At 37.8% G+C, this 18,890-nt stretch overlaps 4 protein-coding genes across 4 annotated transcripts; 3 read left to right on the top strand and 1 right to left on the bottom strand.

Annotated features, from left to right (window-relative positions):
* Positions 1 to 670: 670 nt before the first annotated feature.
* LOC116202851 lies at positions 671 to 1,578 on the top strand. The gene has a single exon (XM_031534482.1). It carries the CDS (start codon positions 766 to 768, stop codon positions 1,351 to 1,353), a length of 588 nt encoding a protein of 195 aa, XP_031390342.1. The 5' UTR covers positions 671 to 765; the 3' UTR covers positions 1,354 to 1,578.
* Positions 1,579 to 3,649: 2,071 nt separating this feature from the next.
* On the top strand, positions 3,650 to 4,237 carry LOC116203350 (late embryogenesis abundant protein At1g64065-like). Its single transcript, XM_031535039.1, has one exon. The coding sequence runs from the start codon at positions 3,650 to 3,652 to the stop codon at positions 4,235 to 4,237; it is 588 nt and encodes a 195-aa protein (XP_031390899.1).
* Positions 4,238 to 8,696: 4,459 nt separating this feature from the next.
* Positions 8,697 to 9,703, top strand: LOC116202652 (late embryogenesis abundant protein At1g64065-like). The gene has a single exon (XM_031534247.1). It carries the CDS (start codon positions 8,805 to 8,807, stop codon positions 9,546 to 9,548), a length of 744 nt encoding a protein of 247 aa, XP_031390107.1. The 5' UTR covers positions 8,697 to 8,804; the 3' UTR covers positions 9,549 to 9,703.
* A 3,659-nt stretch (positions 9,704 to 13,362) lies between these two features.
* Positions 13,363 to 14,386, bottom strand: LOC116202569 (late embryogenesis abundant protein At1g64065-like). The gene has a single exon (XM_031534164.1). It carries the CDS (start codon positions 14,172 to 14,174, stop codon positions 13,587 to 13,589), a length of 588 nt encoding a protein of 195 aa, XP_031390024.1. The 5' UTR covers positions 14,175 to 14,386; the 3' UTR covers positions 13,363 to 13,586.
* Between the last annotated feature and the right edge of the window lie 4,504 nt (positions 14,387 to 18,890).

Raw genomic sequence — 18,890 nt, 5'->3', positions numbered from 1 at the left:
CCAGTTGCGGTATGCACGTGCATTAACGAAATGGAGTGTTTGGCCTTTTTAAGTCACAAGATGGCCCGATTAAGCACTGCGGATCATCCCACAATGTCGTGTTTTAAGAGTATGAAATGCGCTATTTCTTAATGATGAGACTGATAAAAGCAGAACAATATCTATTTTTACTAGGCAATGTCATGTTTTAAGAATTGACTCCAGATTAATTTTGATTTTACAGATCAAGTTCGATGTCCTAACCAAAACTCCAAGTTTTGGCGTCCTAGAGATCTCTTCGGTCTTACTATTTGGATGATTAACACTAAACATATGTTCAAGTGGTTCTTCCATTCCGTGTTAACCGATCATTCCTCGAGCGATCCTTCTGATAGGATATATCGGGATGATTAATTACGGAGTAAATTGGAGATGGGGCTTAATTACATCATCCAACGAAAATGGTAAACAACCGAAGCTTCTAATTTGACGGCCCACTTGACAGATAGTATAGTTAGTAAGGGTCTCTTTCGTCACGGAAGGTATCTGCAAAGTCAGGTCCCTCTAGACGTCAAAGGCTTCCTCGTATCCTATCCCCATTCCTTTTCTCCGGACGCGTTTGGCTTTCATGAGAAAAATCCTACCTCCTCCTACTGCACTGTACTATCTTCTATCTTCATATGTTGTCTCCACAAAGCTCTATATAATACCAAACAGACCCTCCCCACCACTCACAACTCACAAAAAACTCATTCCAAGCAATCGAAGTCCCAAAAGAGATCTCAAATGGCAAAGGATATGGAATCGTTCCAATCCCAGGAGGATAAGCGACGTAAGAGGATGAAACTCGCCGCGTACATTGGTGCCTTCGCAGTATTCCAGGTTATCGTCATTCTAGTTTTCGCGCTGGTAGTCATGAAAGTTAAGACCCCGAAGTTTAGGATCGGGAATGGCATCAAGATTCAATCCCTGACTACCGGGACCCAATCCTCACCCTCGTTTGACATGAATTTCGTGGCACCAATCCGAATCAAGAACACCAACTTCGGACCATACAAGTACGATGCCACCACCGTGAACTTCAGTTACGGAGGCGTACATGTCGGGCAGGTGACGATCCCAAAGAGCAAGGCCAACTTCAAGTCCACCAAGAAGGTCGATGTGACCGTGTCCGTGAATTCCGATGCCTTGACTAGCACTTCGGGGCTCGGGAGCGAGCTGAACTCCAAGGTGCTGACGCTGAACAGTCAGGGGAGGTTGAACGGGAAGGTGGAGCTAATGCTCATCTTCAAGAAGAAGAAATCCACCAACATGAATTGCACCATGGCAATCAATGTGTCTTCAAAGGTGGTTCAGTCCCTGACATGCAAGTGATCGATGTACATGATTAATCTCACCGTAGTCCATGATTGTGGTATTGGATAATCTATTATTTTCCTTGGTCATGTAATTAATAAAGTTTGATTTTATTTCGATTAATGAGTGTCTTCATTCATTCATGTCTAGCATGCCTTGTTAATTCGACATGGATATTGCATCTTACTAACGAACTCTTTATTTTCTTTTTTGCTGTGTAATGGACTCTTTATTTCTTGTGATCATCAAATTACACAATTGTCTATTAAATTACCTTTTTTCCGAATTAAGTAGATAATTGGTAATGATTTTCTTTTTTCTTGTAATTAGTAGTTCATTCTATGAGACCATGAATTTCCTATAAACTCATGGATCCAGGTAAATATGCATGCATCCGTATGCAGGGCGGAGCCACATGAGCTCCAGGGAGGGCAAATGCCCCCTTAAAATTTGTGTTTTTTTTTTCAATTTTTGGCCCAAAAATATAATCATTCAAGATTTTGTCCATGTGAAATTAGTATTTAATTTGCTCTTGCTGAAAGAAATATTTATGCACTATCTATGTATAAATCATATTTTTGTCTCCGCTGAATGAGAATCTTGACTCCGTCTATGACCGTATGCAGATAGCCTCACAAAAGGCAATGCATTCAAGGAGAGGTTAGTTACCTGCAACCTCGTGGACTAATTGCCCAAAGTTTCGAACGGTTCAAAGGCAGGGATGGACAAATAATTTGGATCGAGGGGGACAAGTCTTTAGGGACCAAACAAGAGGGTAAATTTTCCGGATTAAAGAGGCGAAATATAAGTAAATTTATCAAAAATTAAGAATTTTTTTTTTTCCTTATAACATCACAATTTAGAGAGATTTTCCCATAGCCCTTGGTCCGTCCCTGATCAAAGGCGTCAGTTTGAAAAGTTCTAATGCAAACATTTTCATCCCATTTGATTTGGTGATAAAAGAGGCTATAACTTTTCGGATTAATTGGTCATGTTTTTCCAATTTTTCATTTCCATGAGGTTTAATGACAGTTATTAGCACATATTTACATTCCCTACTTTTCTAGGACCATATCACCTAAAGACTAAAGTGAACTAAAACGATTCTCTGGATGGATGGCGCTTTATTAATTTTTCGGTGTGAACCCTGATATTCGAAAGTTCAGTTAGACACCGACTAATCCAATCAAGTCGGATCGTCCCGCTAAGGGGTAAAGCTCTCGCAACGTGAATTTTCTGCATTCACAAGGATTCAAACCTAAGATCTTATTTAAGTGGAACAAACGCTGAACACTTAAACCAATCCATGTTGGTGCATTTCATTAATTTTAATCACCATGAGATAAAACATTGTAATTTGCTTTTAATTGATAAGACTATCTTGATCAAAAGGTTTTGGTGGTCCATAAAGTTCAATTCTTTCTTTTGCTTTTCTGGTTAGACCAAGGCAATTCATGCTTACCTAATTTTATACCAGGAATGACATTTATTTAACTTGTAATAAAGCAGACGGTACATAAACTTTCATTTAAAGACAAATGTCCATACAAACTATAAAACATGGACTTCTCTCGGATCTGTCTGGGTTACTACTTCCCTTTTCGTTAGATTCGTAAAAGGGTCGGGAGCAATCTGCATAATAAAACCTTACAGGGCAATAAATGCAACCTGTGATATTAACCGATTCGAAGGATCTCTTACTAATCCGGGGTGTCGACTCGTAGGCATTTAGTTTTTTTTTTTTTAAGGAATGACTCGTAGGCATTTAGTTAATCAAACTGAAAATTATTAACAACTTTGCCGCGTTGTCTTATCCAAAGCCCCACCAGAAAGTGAAACCATAATTGGACAACAGGCTTTAAATTAAATTATAAGATAATATCATTATCCGAAGCTTCTATTGCCAACAACTTGAAATCCCAATTTCCAAGCAAATCTTACCAAAAGAAAATTCAAAGCAAATTATTTAAATAAAATAATAAAAAAGGCACGTTCGAACTTGATATTACAAGGGGGTCCCACTTTAGTCTCCACTTGGAGAGCATTGACAAAAGTCCATAATTGCATCTGGAAAGTCAATAATTGTTACCTCCCGGGGCGTGTTGTCCGGTCCGCCTTCGCCAATTTCTAGGAAAGCTCTGCCCTTTCCTTCCTCCCCCTACCAGGCCGTGATTTCTATATATATATATATATATATGGAGGCTGCTCTCCTGCTCATCAACAGAGCAAAACAGAGGAGTTAACACAGAAAAAAAGAAACCACTTCCTTCAATTCTTTTCGTTTCGATTTTCGAGAAAAGAACCAGAGAGATCAATGTCGGATCACGAATCGCTGCGATCCCATGATGAGAAGAAGAAGAGGAGGATGAAATGGGCTGCGTATATCGCTGCCTTTGCCGTGTTTCAGGTCATAGTCATCCTTGTGTTCGTGATGGTCGTGATGAAGGTCCGGACCCCCAAGTTCCGGATAGGGGATGGCGTCGTGGTCCAATCCCTGACCACTGGGGACGCATCGTCGTCGCCCTCGTTCAACATGAGCTTCAGCGCACCTATCAGGATCAAGAACAACAACTTCGGGCCCTACAAGTACGATGCTACCCTCGTCAACTTCACCTACGGGGGCATTCAGGTGGGGCAGGCGACGATCCCGAAGAGCACGGCCAACTTCATGGGCACCAAGAAGCTCGACGTGACCGTGTCCGTGAGCTCTGCCCCTCTGACTGACACGTCAGGCCTCTCGAGGGAGCTGAACTCCGGGATCTTGACGCTGAGCAGCCAGGCAAGGATGAACGGGAAGTCAGAGATCATGCTCATCTTCAAGAAGAAGAAGGCCACCAACATGAACTGCACGATGGAGTTTGAAGTCCAAGCGAAGAAGATCAAGAGTGTGGAGTGCAAGTGATGAAGCTTCCATTGTTCCTTATATTTTTCTTCCCTTTTTTGTTTTCCCGACCCTCTCCGAGCGGGTGTACGTAGATAAGATGCGTTCTACATATAGAATTTTGTCGATATTGTTTGCATTTTAGGAGTATGGATCGAGTTTTAGAGATTGTATTTTGTGAAATATTCATTTTTGGGATTCAATAAAGACTCAGCTATTGCCTTAGCCCTCATCATCCATCCCCCCATCAGAGACATGAAGTGGAGAATATTAACTTTGCATCTGATCCATTATGACTTTATATGGCGTAGCTGTGACTCGTTGATCTTTAAGAAAGAGATATCGAATAAAGCATCCCTTCGTAAAGTTAATACAGTTGATGTAAGCCTAGACCGAGCTATGTGCAGGGCACCAGCATGACGCAGGGAGCATTTGCTTGTTCCTTTGTTTGTGGCATGATGCGCTGTTCTTCTGTAAGTTAGGTTCACTACAAAAAGGGCAAACGTTGCTCGATTATAGTATCCGTGCCGGCAGAATTCAGAGAGGAACGGGGTGGAAACTTTGAGTTTGGGGCAGTCTTCTGATGACCTTCCTATCCCTAATATTGGACCTCTGCAACTGAAATGGTTGAGAGAATGACCAAATAGCGCGGCATTTTCATCGCAGGAAAGCCAATAGAGTTAATAAAAGAGAGGAAGAGATTTTAGTGCAATGGTATAAAAAGTCGTATCGGGATCAAGAGGTCCTGTGTGCAATCCTCATTAGTGTCTTATTTCGCTTTTATTTTTTGTACTCGTATTAGTCCTATCGACGTTCTTGTAAGACCCGGGGGGAAAAAAAATACTGAGAGAGAAAAAGGATATGGCAATAATTAATCCCAAACGGGGTGTCTTGGCCCATAAAGCAATATGAAGAGACAGATGTCGTTTTTTGTTGGACTGGACTCTGTCCAGAATTTCTTGGATCAATTTTCCATTATGTTGAAAACAGCCCAATCTTTTCTCCCCTTGAAAGGGGCTGAAAAGCGGCCCAATTAATGGATTGTGAGGCCCCAATAGCCCATTCAAAAAAAAAAAAAGGTGCAGTAGTTTTGAACCATTCTAGAGCTATCAATTAACTTTAGGATAAATTACACTCCCTATCCTTAAAATTGACATAAATGACACTCAATTCCATTTTGGTGAAACTGATGCTTAACTCCATTTGATACTATGGACTTTATTCCGGCAGCAAGCTTACAAATTGGGAGTCACGAAATTTGGGGGATGGTGTCCATGGACGTTTTAGACTACATGTGCTACAAATTGTGTATCATCATTGGTACATGCGGGGAGGAATCCAACTGCATATTCCATATCTTAGCTTTTACCGCAGTGCGGTAATTCACCACATAGATATCGAAGTTGTCACGTCAAGTGAGTCCCGTGAAACCATTCAAAATCATCCGAATTGGCTACATTCGAATTTATACCAGTGCAGAAATAAATGTGAAAGCGCATTATTAGCAAGGAAAATTTGCTCCACGAGGGTGTTAATGCCAAAATAGCTAGGTAGAGTCAGGCCGTTGCCAAAGTTTAGGTTTGGCGCGTGGGCCTAAATTAACTTGCCTAGGAAGGAAATACACATTATTGTGCTTCCTCGTCTATGGCCAGCTGCTACCAATGGTGCTCATACCTTGGCAGATAAGTTAATTATACTTAATGTACCCTGTCACCCAAAAAAATTAATTAGTGAACCCCATTTTTTTCGGAAACTCACCCCATCGTCGTTAAGGTTCATCCTTAGAGTGCGACAACACTTGGATTGATAGCACTCTCTGATGATCCTACGGGTATCATCCCTTAAAAGATAACTTTTCTCTTAAAAGCAATGCATAAGATATTTCTCCTTCTTTTCTTTTCGGAACTCCATCATAGGCCTAAATTATGCGCGATTAGTACTTAAAACTTTGAGTATGCTCTCGTGCAAAACATCTAGATATAAAAACGACCCACATTTTTATGCGATGTATGGCCTCCCGCCCATCGACCTCATGTAATAAATACTTTCTTGCCCAAGACGGATTCCTAAACCTTAGGTTGTACGTACCTTTTGAGTCTCAATCCTCTTCTACACGAGGATATTATTTTTTGATGTGAACCATGATATCTAAAAGTCCAATTGGACCCTGACTGATTCAGTCGAGCCGAATCTACCCATTAAGGGGTAAAATTCTCTCGGCGTAAATTTTCTACATTTACAATGACTCGAACCCAAGACCTTACTTAAGCGGAATAAGTATCGAACCGCATGAACCAACCCACATTGATTCATGAGAATATTATAGGGATTTCCTTACTCCGGTTTTTGTATTTGATTCGCCCCAATTTCATTTAAAGAAAAAAAAAAGAAGAAGAAGCTAATTTCGATTGCCACTTTGATGACTTTTTTCCTACTTCTCTTTCTTTTCTTTTCTTTTTTTCTTTTTTGGTTACAATGGGGGTGATGGACTCAGTATAATGAAATGAAAATCCTAAATATATCTATTAATAGGGCACGGTAATCCCACCTAAGTATTGAACTTGTAACCTCTTGATTATTGGTGAAGGCATGCACCACTACACTACACCTTCTTTAATTTTCTTTTTGCTTTTGTAAACCAACTTTGTGAAGTTTCACATAATTTACCAGATTTTAAATGTCTAGTGACCTGTAAGATTTTGCACAAAAAAGTAATGGACGGGAGAAAGGGGTACTCGTGTGTGCACTGTCCAGAGTAGATTAGTTAAATTTAATTTGTGAGAATAAAAAGAAACAAATTCTATGAAATTTGATGTCTTAGAGAATCTTCTCCAGCTATAGATGAAACCCATATAAATGCGGTCCTGTCCCTTTCTGTTTCTGAAATAGCAAATTTGATTATCATGCGTAATTTGGATTATACCCGTGGAATTGATCAAGAACCGCATGCTACACGGTCGGCCTTGTCATTTATGTTTTCATTTTTCAGTGAAGTCAAGCCGAGACGAATCCCCAATTGACGTATCTTGATTTTAACCACGAAATATCAATGAGTATTAGAACCTTGCACTATAAGAAAAGTTTACTTAATAAGAGCTATGTTTGCCAGAGTTGCCTCTTGTCATTTGTTAACCTGCACTTTCAGGCATAACCACATAATTTGGTTTACCCGAATTCTTAATTCCATATGATTAATTCGGTTAATATATCACATCAACAAATCAAATGTTTCTTTCATTTGACAGATTGTCAAAAGCTTCTTCCCCGGGAAAAAGAAACTTTTTGTCCCACTGGGGCCCTTGGCACTTTGCTACTCAGCACACGATGGACCGACCCGACCTGGTTACTTAGCTTCCACGTCCCCATCCACGCGTTTTCCCCTCAGCAATACCGACAATCACATCAATACATATCACCTCGTTCGTTACAATATACATTGCATCCGCACTTATATAGGTTACTATAGTTATGGTCCGCGCTATGAATGTCATTAATGATGTTCTTATAAAAACTTTTTATTGTATGATATAGAATAGTCAATAGCGAAAAATTAAGTGAGATTAATGAAATTAGTAATCATTCTCCTGAAATAATATTAAAATTAACATGTATTTGGTAAACAGTAAAAAATAATACATTTGATAATTTATGAAAAATCATTTTAAATTTTCACATTTTTTTTATCGTCTTTCTCTAAGTAAGAAGCGAAACGTACTTAACTTTCAACTAAGTAAATGTGACAAAATCAATTAAATTTTATTTTTTTCAGTAAATATATAGAAAAAAACTATAAGTATGAGCATATGTACCCATACCATCCTAAATCTTAATGGTGAGTTTGGTTTTGGAGTTAAGTAGAATTGAGTTTTGATTTTAATTGGGTTGTAATGATTGCGTTGTTGAATTATGAGAAAAATTAATGAATAGTTAAAAAAAAGTAATGATTGTATTGTTGAATTGTTGAAAAGGTAATAGATAATTGATAGAATTTAGTATTAAAAACTAAATTAAATGGTTAAAAAATTGAAGAAAAAGAGAAAAGTAATAATTGTGTTATTGATTTTTGTAGTATAGTGAGTAGAGTTAAAGTTAGAGTTAAAATTTTAAAAATATTATTGCGAAACCAAACGGAACGAAAAGATTATGTCAAAATAGATTCGAATATTTGCCCCGGAAGGGTATAATGGAGTACTTAATATGTGAAAAAATACCAGTTCTATTGAGTAATAATGTCGAAATTTAGCATTAAGCAACATATTATTATATTACTTTATAATTTTATTATTATTCATTGTTAAGAATTTATTTGTCTAATATGACAAAATAATAATGTTGACACGCTTGTTATTTTCGTTCGAATTAGTATAAGTAAAACGAATTTACTAAAAATATAATAAAAATAAATGAAAACCAATCATGCGAGAAAACGGAATTCGAATTGTACTTGGGATCCGAAAACAACGAAGTTTTAAATATTAGGATATATATGATTGTCTTCTGCAATCTTCTTCCCAACTTCAGATAAGAGAAACCAAAATTCCTCCGAAAGGCCAATCTGTTGGGATTGTCACAGAAGCACGCAAGGCTTATGTCTCCGGAACATCCTCCAAAAGGACGCCACCTTGTCCCGTCCGGGGTCCATCTCCCGAGGGGCCCGGAGTACTCCCCTACCTATACTACACCGCTCAAACCTGAACGCAGATGGTCCAGGTACCATAGAACGAGCAGCAGGCTCGTTGTATACCTCTTCGCCTTATTCGTACTCTTCTGCGCCGCACTCCTGGCCTTCGCCCTCATCGTGCGGCCCAAGGCACCCCGGTTCCGAATGAGTGAAGTGAGGATCAAGAGCTTGACGTACAGCTACAACAACAACAACAACAACAACTCTATGCAGCTAGGAGGTTTATCTTCATCAGCTGCTTCGCTGAACGCAACCCTGGTGGCAGTGATCACAGTCTCCAACCCGAACTTTGGGCGGTTTGATCACGAGAAAGCCACGGTGAGGGTGGTGTATGGAGGGGCTTTGTTTGTAGGAGAGAAGGCGGTTAGGCCTGGGCGGGCTGGGGCAAGGGGGACTGAGAGGTTGGAGTTGGAGATCGAAGTCGGGAAGACGTCGGGCCAGGCCTTGGACGAGAGCAATAGCGTCGCTGGTAATTTTACGAGGGATGTCGGGTCAGGCTTGGTGAAGCTAAGGAGCTACGGGAGACTTAGCGGGAGGGTTTATTATTTGATGGGAAGTGAGAAGGTGAAGAAAAGGAAGACGGCGGACATGAATTGCGAGATGAAGCTTAACTTGACTTCCCGCTTGGTGCAAGATTTGGCCTGTCAGTGAGTGACTATCTTATCGAACGGAATTTTGTTTATTTTGATGGTAAACAGACTTTATTTTGTGATATAGTTTTTAGTTGGAATTCTCTTGATGCATATAGTTCAGAAGAACGATATATGTAATAAGATATCGTGGTCTTAGCTACCCTAGTTGCATTATATCGATTGATGGCATGAGTAATTACGAACAAACAAGCATGGAGACGTATTTCATACAGTGTGACCTCGCAATGAGATTATAGCCTCGATAATTGTCCCCAGCAAATTACACAAAGAAAATAACAGTTAGCCATGATCAACCAGACTTCATTGACAAAGTTTCCCCTCCTCACCAATCAGCATTTACTTTAAATTTAGAATGATTTATCCGTGCAATTGCCTGATCGAAGACGTTGATGTATATTTTAGTAATCTATTCGATATTTGTAATAAAATTTAGGTAGATACTTGGAGAATATTTCCTACATCTGCATATTCCTTATTCTTTTTCTGTGCATATATTCCTATTTTAATCCTACGATTCATTTAACTATACACAGCCTTCTTCAATATTATGCACCAATTATTACCATCCTAATAGTAATAGAATTAATAAGAGGGCCCATGAATAATTACATTGGGCAGGACTAGGTTGCTGGGAGAGCCTTATTGGGCTTCCAAACCCTTTATGGGATGGATGTCTTCGAAGAAACGGGCTACCGCGGAGGCATTGGTTTCTCATGTCTGATGCCTGATACGAGAATCATTGGACTCAGTAAATTAAAGACTTCTTTCGTTTACAAATGTAATTTTAAAATCACAACTTTAACTTAATTCTACCTATAACAAAACAAAATAACTCATACAAAATCAAAGAGTGGGCCCCATTTATATCACTTTTTTTCACAACAAAACAAAATAACTCATACAAAATCAAAGGGTGGACCCTATTTATACCACTCTTTTTCAAAATCAAAATCTAATTTTAAAATCCTACTTTGAAACCAAACGCAGCATAAAAATCTATCTGAGCATCTCAACCGATCTTGCGATTAAAGACCTATAGTTTCAAATTTTCGTTAAAATATGGGACTCTCATATATTATTGACTTTCCTTGACCCTAGTATGTTGAATTCGAACGTCTGAAGGGCTGTTATGGGTCAGTTCAGACAAGGCCCACATCTAACTAGATCATCTTCAAATTTTACTGTCTTTAGAGTCCTTTTTCACAGTTCCTAGAGTTCAGTGATTAATCTCGTAATCGGTTTATTAATTTATAGCATGCAATAGTGTTGCACAATTCCAAACTTTGTTATATTTTAAATTGTATTCGGTTTATGTGTTCTTGAAATGTGGAAAAGAAGTGGTAAAAAAATTAACCAAAAATTAACCGTCTCATGCATACAAATATCTGAAACAATATGTTCTTTTCCGCAACAAATGGAACATTGGGTAGATCTCTAACTGATTTAAACGTTGAGATTCTTTACGCAATTATTTCATAATAAATAAATGAAAAGAAAAAAAAAGTCATAACTTTTGTGACATAGAATGAGAGGCAATATATGTTCTAACATCCACCAATCTCTCCTATCTATAACCTAGCATATTAAATCCCAATTCTAAAACATAGGATATTATTCCACCCAAAAAAAAAACATAGGGTATTATTGGTTTCTATTTCACATCATTTATTATTTTTATTATGTTATCGATGTTAATAATATATTGAAATTGTAAAAAATATGTAACATTGCAAGAAGTTGTATATGCAATTTACAAATTTTGTTTTTGTAAATATGTTTATACGTACGTATATACGTATGGAAGTGGAAGAGCAAATCGAGTCAAAAGTTGCATCTTGAACCTAAATTTAAACCTACGCAAGATCAACATAGATGATCATAGGCTATCTTGTGTGCTTTTTCTACCAAAATAAAAACTATTTACTAAGTAATAATTCACCTAATAAAAATAATATCTTTAAAAAAGATATATTGATTATCTCAAAGTTCCACTCAGAACGTGGAAATACTTACTACTATGATGGAGGACACCGTACAAGAAGAAAGGGAAAAAAAAGAAGATCGAGGAATATAAAGAAACCAATCGAGACGGGAATACTACGCAAAATCCACGAGAGATGCTGATTTCAAATTCAGAATCCTACAGACTACGCAAGTTGGATGTGATTAGGTGATAACAATTGATCCCAAGGGGACCCTATCCTAATTGGACCCAGCTGCATGCAATGTTCTTCTACACAGGACTAGGAATCCAAATGCTCCTCAAAAAGGGTTAATGGCTTCTGGCCAAAGCAAGAGCTGTGGCATATGACTTGATAGGTATCCAAGTTGGGCAATAATAAAACATGACATCGCATGTTCGCTCCATGTTTTAGATTCTTTGAGATAACCTTTTGAAGATGGTCGGCTTATCTCTTGGCCACCAGGGGCAGCTATTGTCTCCAAATGGAAGCTTCAATATGACAACATGCATATTCATATATACATATATACATATATACACACACATATATGGATATGCTTTGTTTATCTTCCATTTAGTACTGTGCTCCTTTGGAAATTGAAGACCGTCGTTTGTCGAAAATATTGTTAAATGCTCTTAATATATCGATACCTCTGAGTTAATCGCATGCCAGGATCATGGTGAGTGGTTCGCACATTTTCCGCACGATAATTTTGGTGATAATTTTTCAGATCCGAGCTCGATAATATGCTTTATTCTAGGCCCCTCTCCATGGATTGGATCAAATTAGGTGTACGTAACGTCTTAATGGGGGTCCCCAGCTGAGGAGGGTGCTGAGCCCATTTTTTAACCGCTAATCATAAAAGGAAGAAAAAGGAACGTAACCAACAAGAGGAGAAGGGAAAGACATGAAGGCAAAAAGTGGTTTCATGCATGTTTCTAGCATTCGCTTTCTTCGGTGAAACGTGAGATATTTGGCGGAAACTAATCCCTGCATCAACGAGAGATTATTTGTTGATCCTACCTCGCCGCGTGACATAAAGAAATATCAATTAAATAATAATAAATTAAATAATAAGTGTTAATCACTTGATTAATTATTATAAATTTTCTTAATTAAAGTAATCTTATTGGTTCTTCCTCAACACATCATTATGAGGTAGAATTTTTTAAAATTTTATTAGCATCAACGTAGTCCACATTTAATCTGAATATAATGAATTCGTAATTGATTCTAATGGAATTTAATTAATTATATGCCTTCTTTTCCATAGGCCTCTTTCAAATAATTAAAAGAACGGTGTATATGAGTTCAATATAGTGACACTCGTTTTTCACCTTTTTTTTATTTCTTTTTGTTTTTGGGTAAACCGCTTTTCACCTTTTATAATAAAAGTTTCGAGTCAAATTTTCTTAGTGAAAATTTCAGATGATACTATTTATTTTTCCTCCCCTTCTTTTTAATTTGTTAGACCTCCTTCTATATATTAACATCTGAGAAAACAAAAGCCTTATTGTATATCAGTCAGTACAACAATAATCAAAACTAGCACTGATCAACGACCTTTTTCAGGGGGGACTAAATAAAGTAGGTAGCACTTTGAATTAACAATATAACGTACTATATATATTGGCACACGTCTTTACTTGAAATTTAAAAAAATTTAGATTTGATTATTGTCAGTGATATTTCTAATATCCCTTTTATTTAGCTTTTCTTTTCTCATTAGAAGGTGCATTGGTCTCTTAATTTTAATGGAAAAGGAAAAGAAAGTTGCTTCTTAATGTTTATCATCAGAATTTGATCGAATTTGATCATTTGTAAAAGCAGTTCAAAATTTTTCAATAATTATCAAATTATAATTTATATTAATATATTACAAGTGGATCACTCAACAATTCATCAAACATTCACAGTATGAAAAAAAGGCGAAAAAGAATAAATCACCGCAAGAAGATATTACATCAAATTTCTACGACTTAATGCATAAGAAAACGAAGAAATCAAAATGTCTGGAATACAAGAAGCTATTCAACAACACCCAAGACAAGACCAGCTGATCGAAACGAATATCACTTGCATGTCATGGACTGGAGCGCCTTTGAAGCCACGTTAATTGCCATGGTGCAGTTCATGTTGGTGGACTTCTTCTTCTTGAAGATGAGCATCAGCTCCACCTTCCCGTTCATCCTCCCCTGGCTGTTCAGCGTCAGCACCCCAGAGTTCAGCTCGCTCCCGAGCCCTGAAGTGCTTGTCAAGGCATTGGAGTTGACGGACACGGTCACATCGACCTTCTTGGTGGACTTAAAGTTGGCCTTGCTCTTCGGGACCGTCACCTGCCCCACCTGCACCCCTCCGTAGGTGAAGTTGACAGTGGTGGGGTCGTACTTGTAGGGACCGAAGTTGGTGTTCTTGATCCTGATTGGCGCAGTGAAGCTCATGTCGAACGAGGGCGAGGACTGGTTACCGGCCATCAGGGACTGGATCTCGACACCGTTCCCGATCCTGAACTTTGGGGTCTTAACTTTCATCACGACCAGCGCAAAAACCAGAATGACGATAACCTGGAACACTGCGAAGGCGCCGATGTATGCTGCGAGCTTCATCCTCTTCCGTCGCTTCTCTTCCTGGGATTGGAACGATTCCATGTCCTTTACCATTTATGATTTCTTCAGCTGGCTAGCTGGAGAAGTTTTCGGGTCTGCCGCCGGGGGGGGAGAAGGAGAGGGGATTATTGCAGATGTTCTGAGAAGAAATTAAGTTGTGGGTTTTAATGGAGTTAGCAGCTCTACATATATAGATATATATATATATATATATATATATAGACACACTTTATATGAAGAAGGTTTTAGGAGAAAGAGTGTAATAGGGAGATGGGAGAGAGCCCCCTGGACGGGACGCGAGAGCTTGAGGAAATTAAATTCATCATTATAGGAAGAGTCATGACTACCGTCAAAACTTTACCGCGAACGAGTATTGCTAAAGTCCAGTTTAGCGGGCAATAGAATCTTCTGTTGTACCATTCCTCATGGCAAAATATCTAGCATTAATCCTATGTTAAAAGTAATTATCATTACCAACGTGGATTAGTTCAAGCGATTCGGCGTTTTTTCTAAGCAATTTCTCGGGAGAGCTTTATCCCTTAGTGAACTGACTTAGCTCGACTGGATTAGTCGAGATCCAATTGAGTTTCTGAATACCACGGTTCACACCAAAAAAGTAATTATAATTTTATTCTTAGATGTATATGATAATATATAAAAATCGAAAAGTGCTTATGAGAGACCGTTATTCTAAAACTCTTAACTTGTGGTTAATCGTTTTTTGGACTGCTCGGAGAATTTAATTCATAATGAACAGATTCATGTGTTTGCCTTTTCGAATTTCGGTTAAATAAATTTTTGTTATATTATATATGGTATATCATATTCAACTAATTTTGAATATATATCTATATTATTTATTTCCCTCTTGCTTGAGTGTAGAAGAGGAATGTCAACCTCGTGGTTAAGTCTCGAGTACAGAAGTCCAGTCTCGGCTCAAAGTCAGTTTTTTAGGGCGGGTGTTCAGTTTCATATGGCATATGTAAGTGTGAAAGTGATACGTGTGTCTCACATCATAAAGATATAATGAATTTAAGGGGTTTATAAGATATTAGGTATCACACAACCTATCAGCTCTATCTTTTAAATTGCAGACGAAACCAGTTGCTTAACGCCAAGTGTAATTTTTACATTATTAGTCTATCTATTATATTTCGTGGGACATACTGGCACCTGCAATTGCATGGCCCCTCTTGCCATATAAAGTTGGTTATGACAGTGATAAATTGATTATACAATAATCTTCCATCGGGCCCAGCTTGATTTTACTCTCGACTCATGGCCAGAAAAGTAAGTCCAACTAGGTTTGTTCATATAAAGATGGGTCATACCATATGGCCAAAGAATTTTGAGTTAATGGTGGCAGGTTAAGTAAACTTACCTCCACATATATAATCGGCAGTCTCGATCGCTTTAACTAAACATTTGTCTTAAAATGAGGTTCATAATCTATCTCTGGCGCACACAGAACTGCCACATAATTTCGTCGACTGCGTACTAAACACCATTCCGGGTGAGGGGTTACCTATCGTTCATTGTTCAACAGCACCTTACCAATTAGCCATAATTATCCCCACCCATTAATTATTGGTGACCTTCGCTAGAGTAGGCTGGATTGGGATGGGCGCGGCATAAAGTGCTCAGAATTTTCTTTATCATAGTTTCACGTTGTTTATGATAACGCGTCTATTTTAATTTTCTTTCAACATTAGAATATCATAATTAATAATTTATTATACGAATGCAGTCCATCAAGACAGAAGCGTATTTATGATAATCGATAATCGATCGAGGTCGGTGTGTGCCTTCTGTGCTATGGGGGCTTGAAATTAGCTTTTGTGTCTGCTTTTTGGTTCCCCACTTGCACTTATTTTGCTTTATCTACGCACTTCTACCTTTCTGTCTAAACCAAAGCTTTTTATTATTATTGTTAATCTTTTTAAGTGAATGAGTCCAACTAAATGCTAGCAACACTCAAGAACCTCCAAAGAAAAAAGTTTTACTTATATATATAATGTATATACCGGGAAAAAAGTTTATGTATATATAAAGACGTGATCATTCGCGAATATATATATATATATATATATATATATTTGTAAGTGGTGAAAATATATAATGTTTGGCTCTTTGGAGACTAGATGTGATTTGCTTTCCAAATCAGTGTCGTTTGCTTTTCTTTTTTGGATGCTTGATAAGACTTTGTGATTGTGATACTTACTAGAAATCTGGTGTATAAGTGTGTGAAGGCCCATATGATAATTTAATTTTAACAGAAGTAATATTAATGATATATCAAGAGTACACCACCACTGTCACCTTTAACTTTTCAACTTGACATCACTTTTGGCCTTGATATATTCTTGTCGCCAGTTTACCCCAAACGTCATTGTTTCGTCTATCATTTTTGCCCATCTGTCATCTTTTTTTAACGAAATAGTGACGTGGTAACTCTCGTGGTTAAAATAACATTAAAATATTATCATAAAATCCAATTTGTTCATAATGAGGGGTTGGTCTGCTCCCTCCCACTCTCGCTCCCTATTTCGAAAGGGAGGGGGCTAGTAGACTAGGTGGGCGCCCCTACAGTGGCGGCCACCACCCCACCTGGAGTGCTCACCAGAGCAAACCTAGAGGGGCGGGGGGGCTACCAGCTTGGTCTGCCCCCTCCCTCCATGTTTCAAGACATGGAAATAGAGAGGGAAACATGGAGGAAGACCGAGAAGGAACAGACCAGCGCGAGGGGCCCGTCGCCACCGCCTCTCAAGCATGGTCATCGGAGTCACTCCCACTCTCCCTCCTTATTTTGAAACAAGGATACAGGAAGGGAAAGCAGGAGGGGGCACCCTGGCTTGGGCCCCTTCCCTAGTGGCTACTATCCCCCCGGTGTGGTCTTTGAAGTAGTTGTCGTCATTAGACTAGAGAGAGAATTGATCAGTAGGTGAGAAGGAGGTGACAATGGCTGGCACAAGAGCCCTCCGATATGCGTCCTCCCTTAGACTGATCGGCTTCCCCCACTAAAAAAAAACACGAAAACAATGTCGTTAAGGAAAATGACATCATTTGAGGGTGTTGGAAGAGGGTCAAACGGCATCGTATGAAGCTGTCATGTGTTTGGCATTAAAAAATTATTTTTTTCAACGGCGTTATGTTCATGTAGGATGTTAGGTAACTTTTTTCGTTGTTAGAGCTAACTGAGGGATAAGATTGTTAGATGGATCGAAAACATTTAGGACAAACTGGTGGTAAAAATGTCTGAATGATGAAAGTTGTGGCATTTTAAAAAAGTTAAAGGTGACAGTCGTAGTGCACTCATATATCTGTTTTGGCCATATTGATTCTTAAAGTCACGGGATCAATACTTATACTGAACCAAACATGTTCATAAGCCAATTTTTATAGGCTCTTAATTGTAATCTTTCGATCAACTATAAATCAGAGTATCTCTTTCGGAAGGTGAAGCATAAGATCGTATTTTGAACAGCTGATTATAAATTGTTTCATAGAAAACAGATTGATGATACATATTTTCTTTTTTCTTTAATGCAATTAACCCGTTGCCAAATAGAAAAGCAAGCATTCATATAATTCGAAATTAATTCCCCCAAAGAAAAATTAGGGCCTTTTCTCCCTGAGACGACGAAAGTTAACATCGTTGGGCCCATTCACACTCCATTATTTTCACTATCGATATCAGAGACAGCATCTTCTGCTCATAAGGGGATAACGAAGGAGATGAAATGGAATATGTGATATGATTCCTAAGAAGGTAAAATGAGTATAAAAAAAGAGGATGGTTATGGAAATGATTATTTTAGTCTAAAATCAAATTAAAATTAAATGTGGTAACGGATACATATTTAACATGGGATACAAATTCTCGACTATCGAATTAGTCTCTTTTTTCTTGTGTGTACACCATGATATCCAAAATTTGACCACCAGCTAATCAAAATTCGAGTCGGATCGACTCCTAGAGGGAATGCACTGTTAATGTAAATTCATTTTCATTTACAAGACTCGAACTGAAGACATTATCAATTAGTTCTAGTAAGTAAAAGTTTGACTTTTCTCATAAGTTTAACAATGTTTAATGTTATTATGTAAGTTTCAAGAAAATCTGTTAGTTTTATGGGATCAAATAACACATATTACTAGAGATAGAACGAAATGGAGGCTGAGAGTTCAGTCACCTCTCTACAATTTTAATTCTATCTAAAAATTTATATATGAATCTTTAATTTATGATGAAATTTCTTGTGTTCGTCTTCTTTAATTCAGAAAATTAATATCTTTATTTATTCTGCTAGGACTTTACGCCCCTCTTGATCCAAGTCCTTCGTCCGTCTCTGCATATCACCAAAAAAAAAATAAATTATCGGGCGGTGCACGAATAAAATGAATGACCTATCGGACAGTTTTCCCTTTTCTAAAGTTTAGAAAAGTTAAAAGTAAAAGGTTGAAAAAGACTGCAAATTAGAATATGGCGAAATTTGCCAAAATATTTGAAAAAAAAGGCAAATTTATTTTTTATTTTTTAAAAAAGACCACCAAGATTGGCCCTTTTCTATTTATAGCGAGAATTGAAAATTATTTCAAATTAAAACATATATTTCCAAATATGTATTATTTATAGCCAAAAGTAACATACGTTTACCCTTTCGTTACTTTAAATATTTTAAATTATAAAAAATAAATTTAATAAAAAAGTAATTTGAAAAATAAAATTAAAAAAACTCGCAAAAATAAAAAGACAGCGGACAAGAGATT

The sequence above is a fragment of the Punica granatum genome, chromosome 4, assembly GCF_007655135.1.
Source record: "Punica granatum isolate Tunisia-2019 chromosome 4, ASM765513v2, whole genome shotgun sequence".
NCBI classification, from domain to species: Eukaryota; Viridiplantae; Streptophyta; class Magnoliopsida; order Myrtales; family Lythraceae; genus Punica; species Punica granatum.
The sequence above is the reverse complement of the archived record's forward strand: the minus strand, read 5'-3'. Positions and strand labels throughout refer to the sequence as shown.

Coding starts and splice junctions, on each gene's coding strand:
- LOC116203350 (XM_031535039.1), top strand. CDS start 3,650: ATGTCGGATCACGAATCGCTGCGATCCCATGATGAGAAGAAGAAGAGG.
- LOC116202851 (XM_031534482.1), top strand. CDS start 766: ATGGCAAAGGATATGGAATCGTTCCAATCCCAGGAGGATAAGCGACGT.
- LOC116202652 (XM_031534247.1), top strand. CDS start 8,805: ATGTCTCCGGAACATCCTCCAAAAGGACGCCACCTTGTCCCGTCCGGG.
- LOC116202569 (XM_031534164.1), bottom strand. CDS start 14,174: ATGGTAAAGGACATGGAATCGTTCCAATCCCAGGAAGAGAAGCGACGG.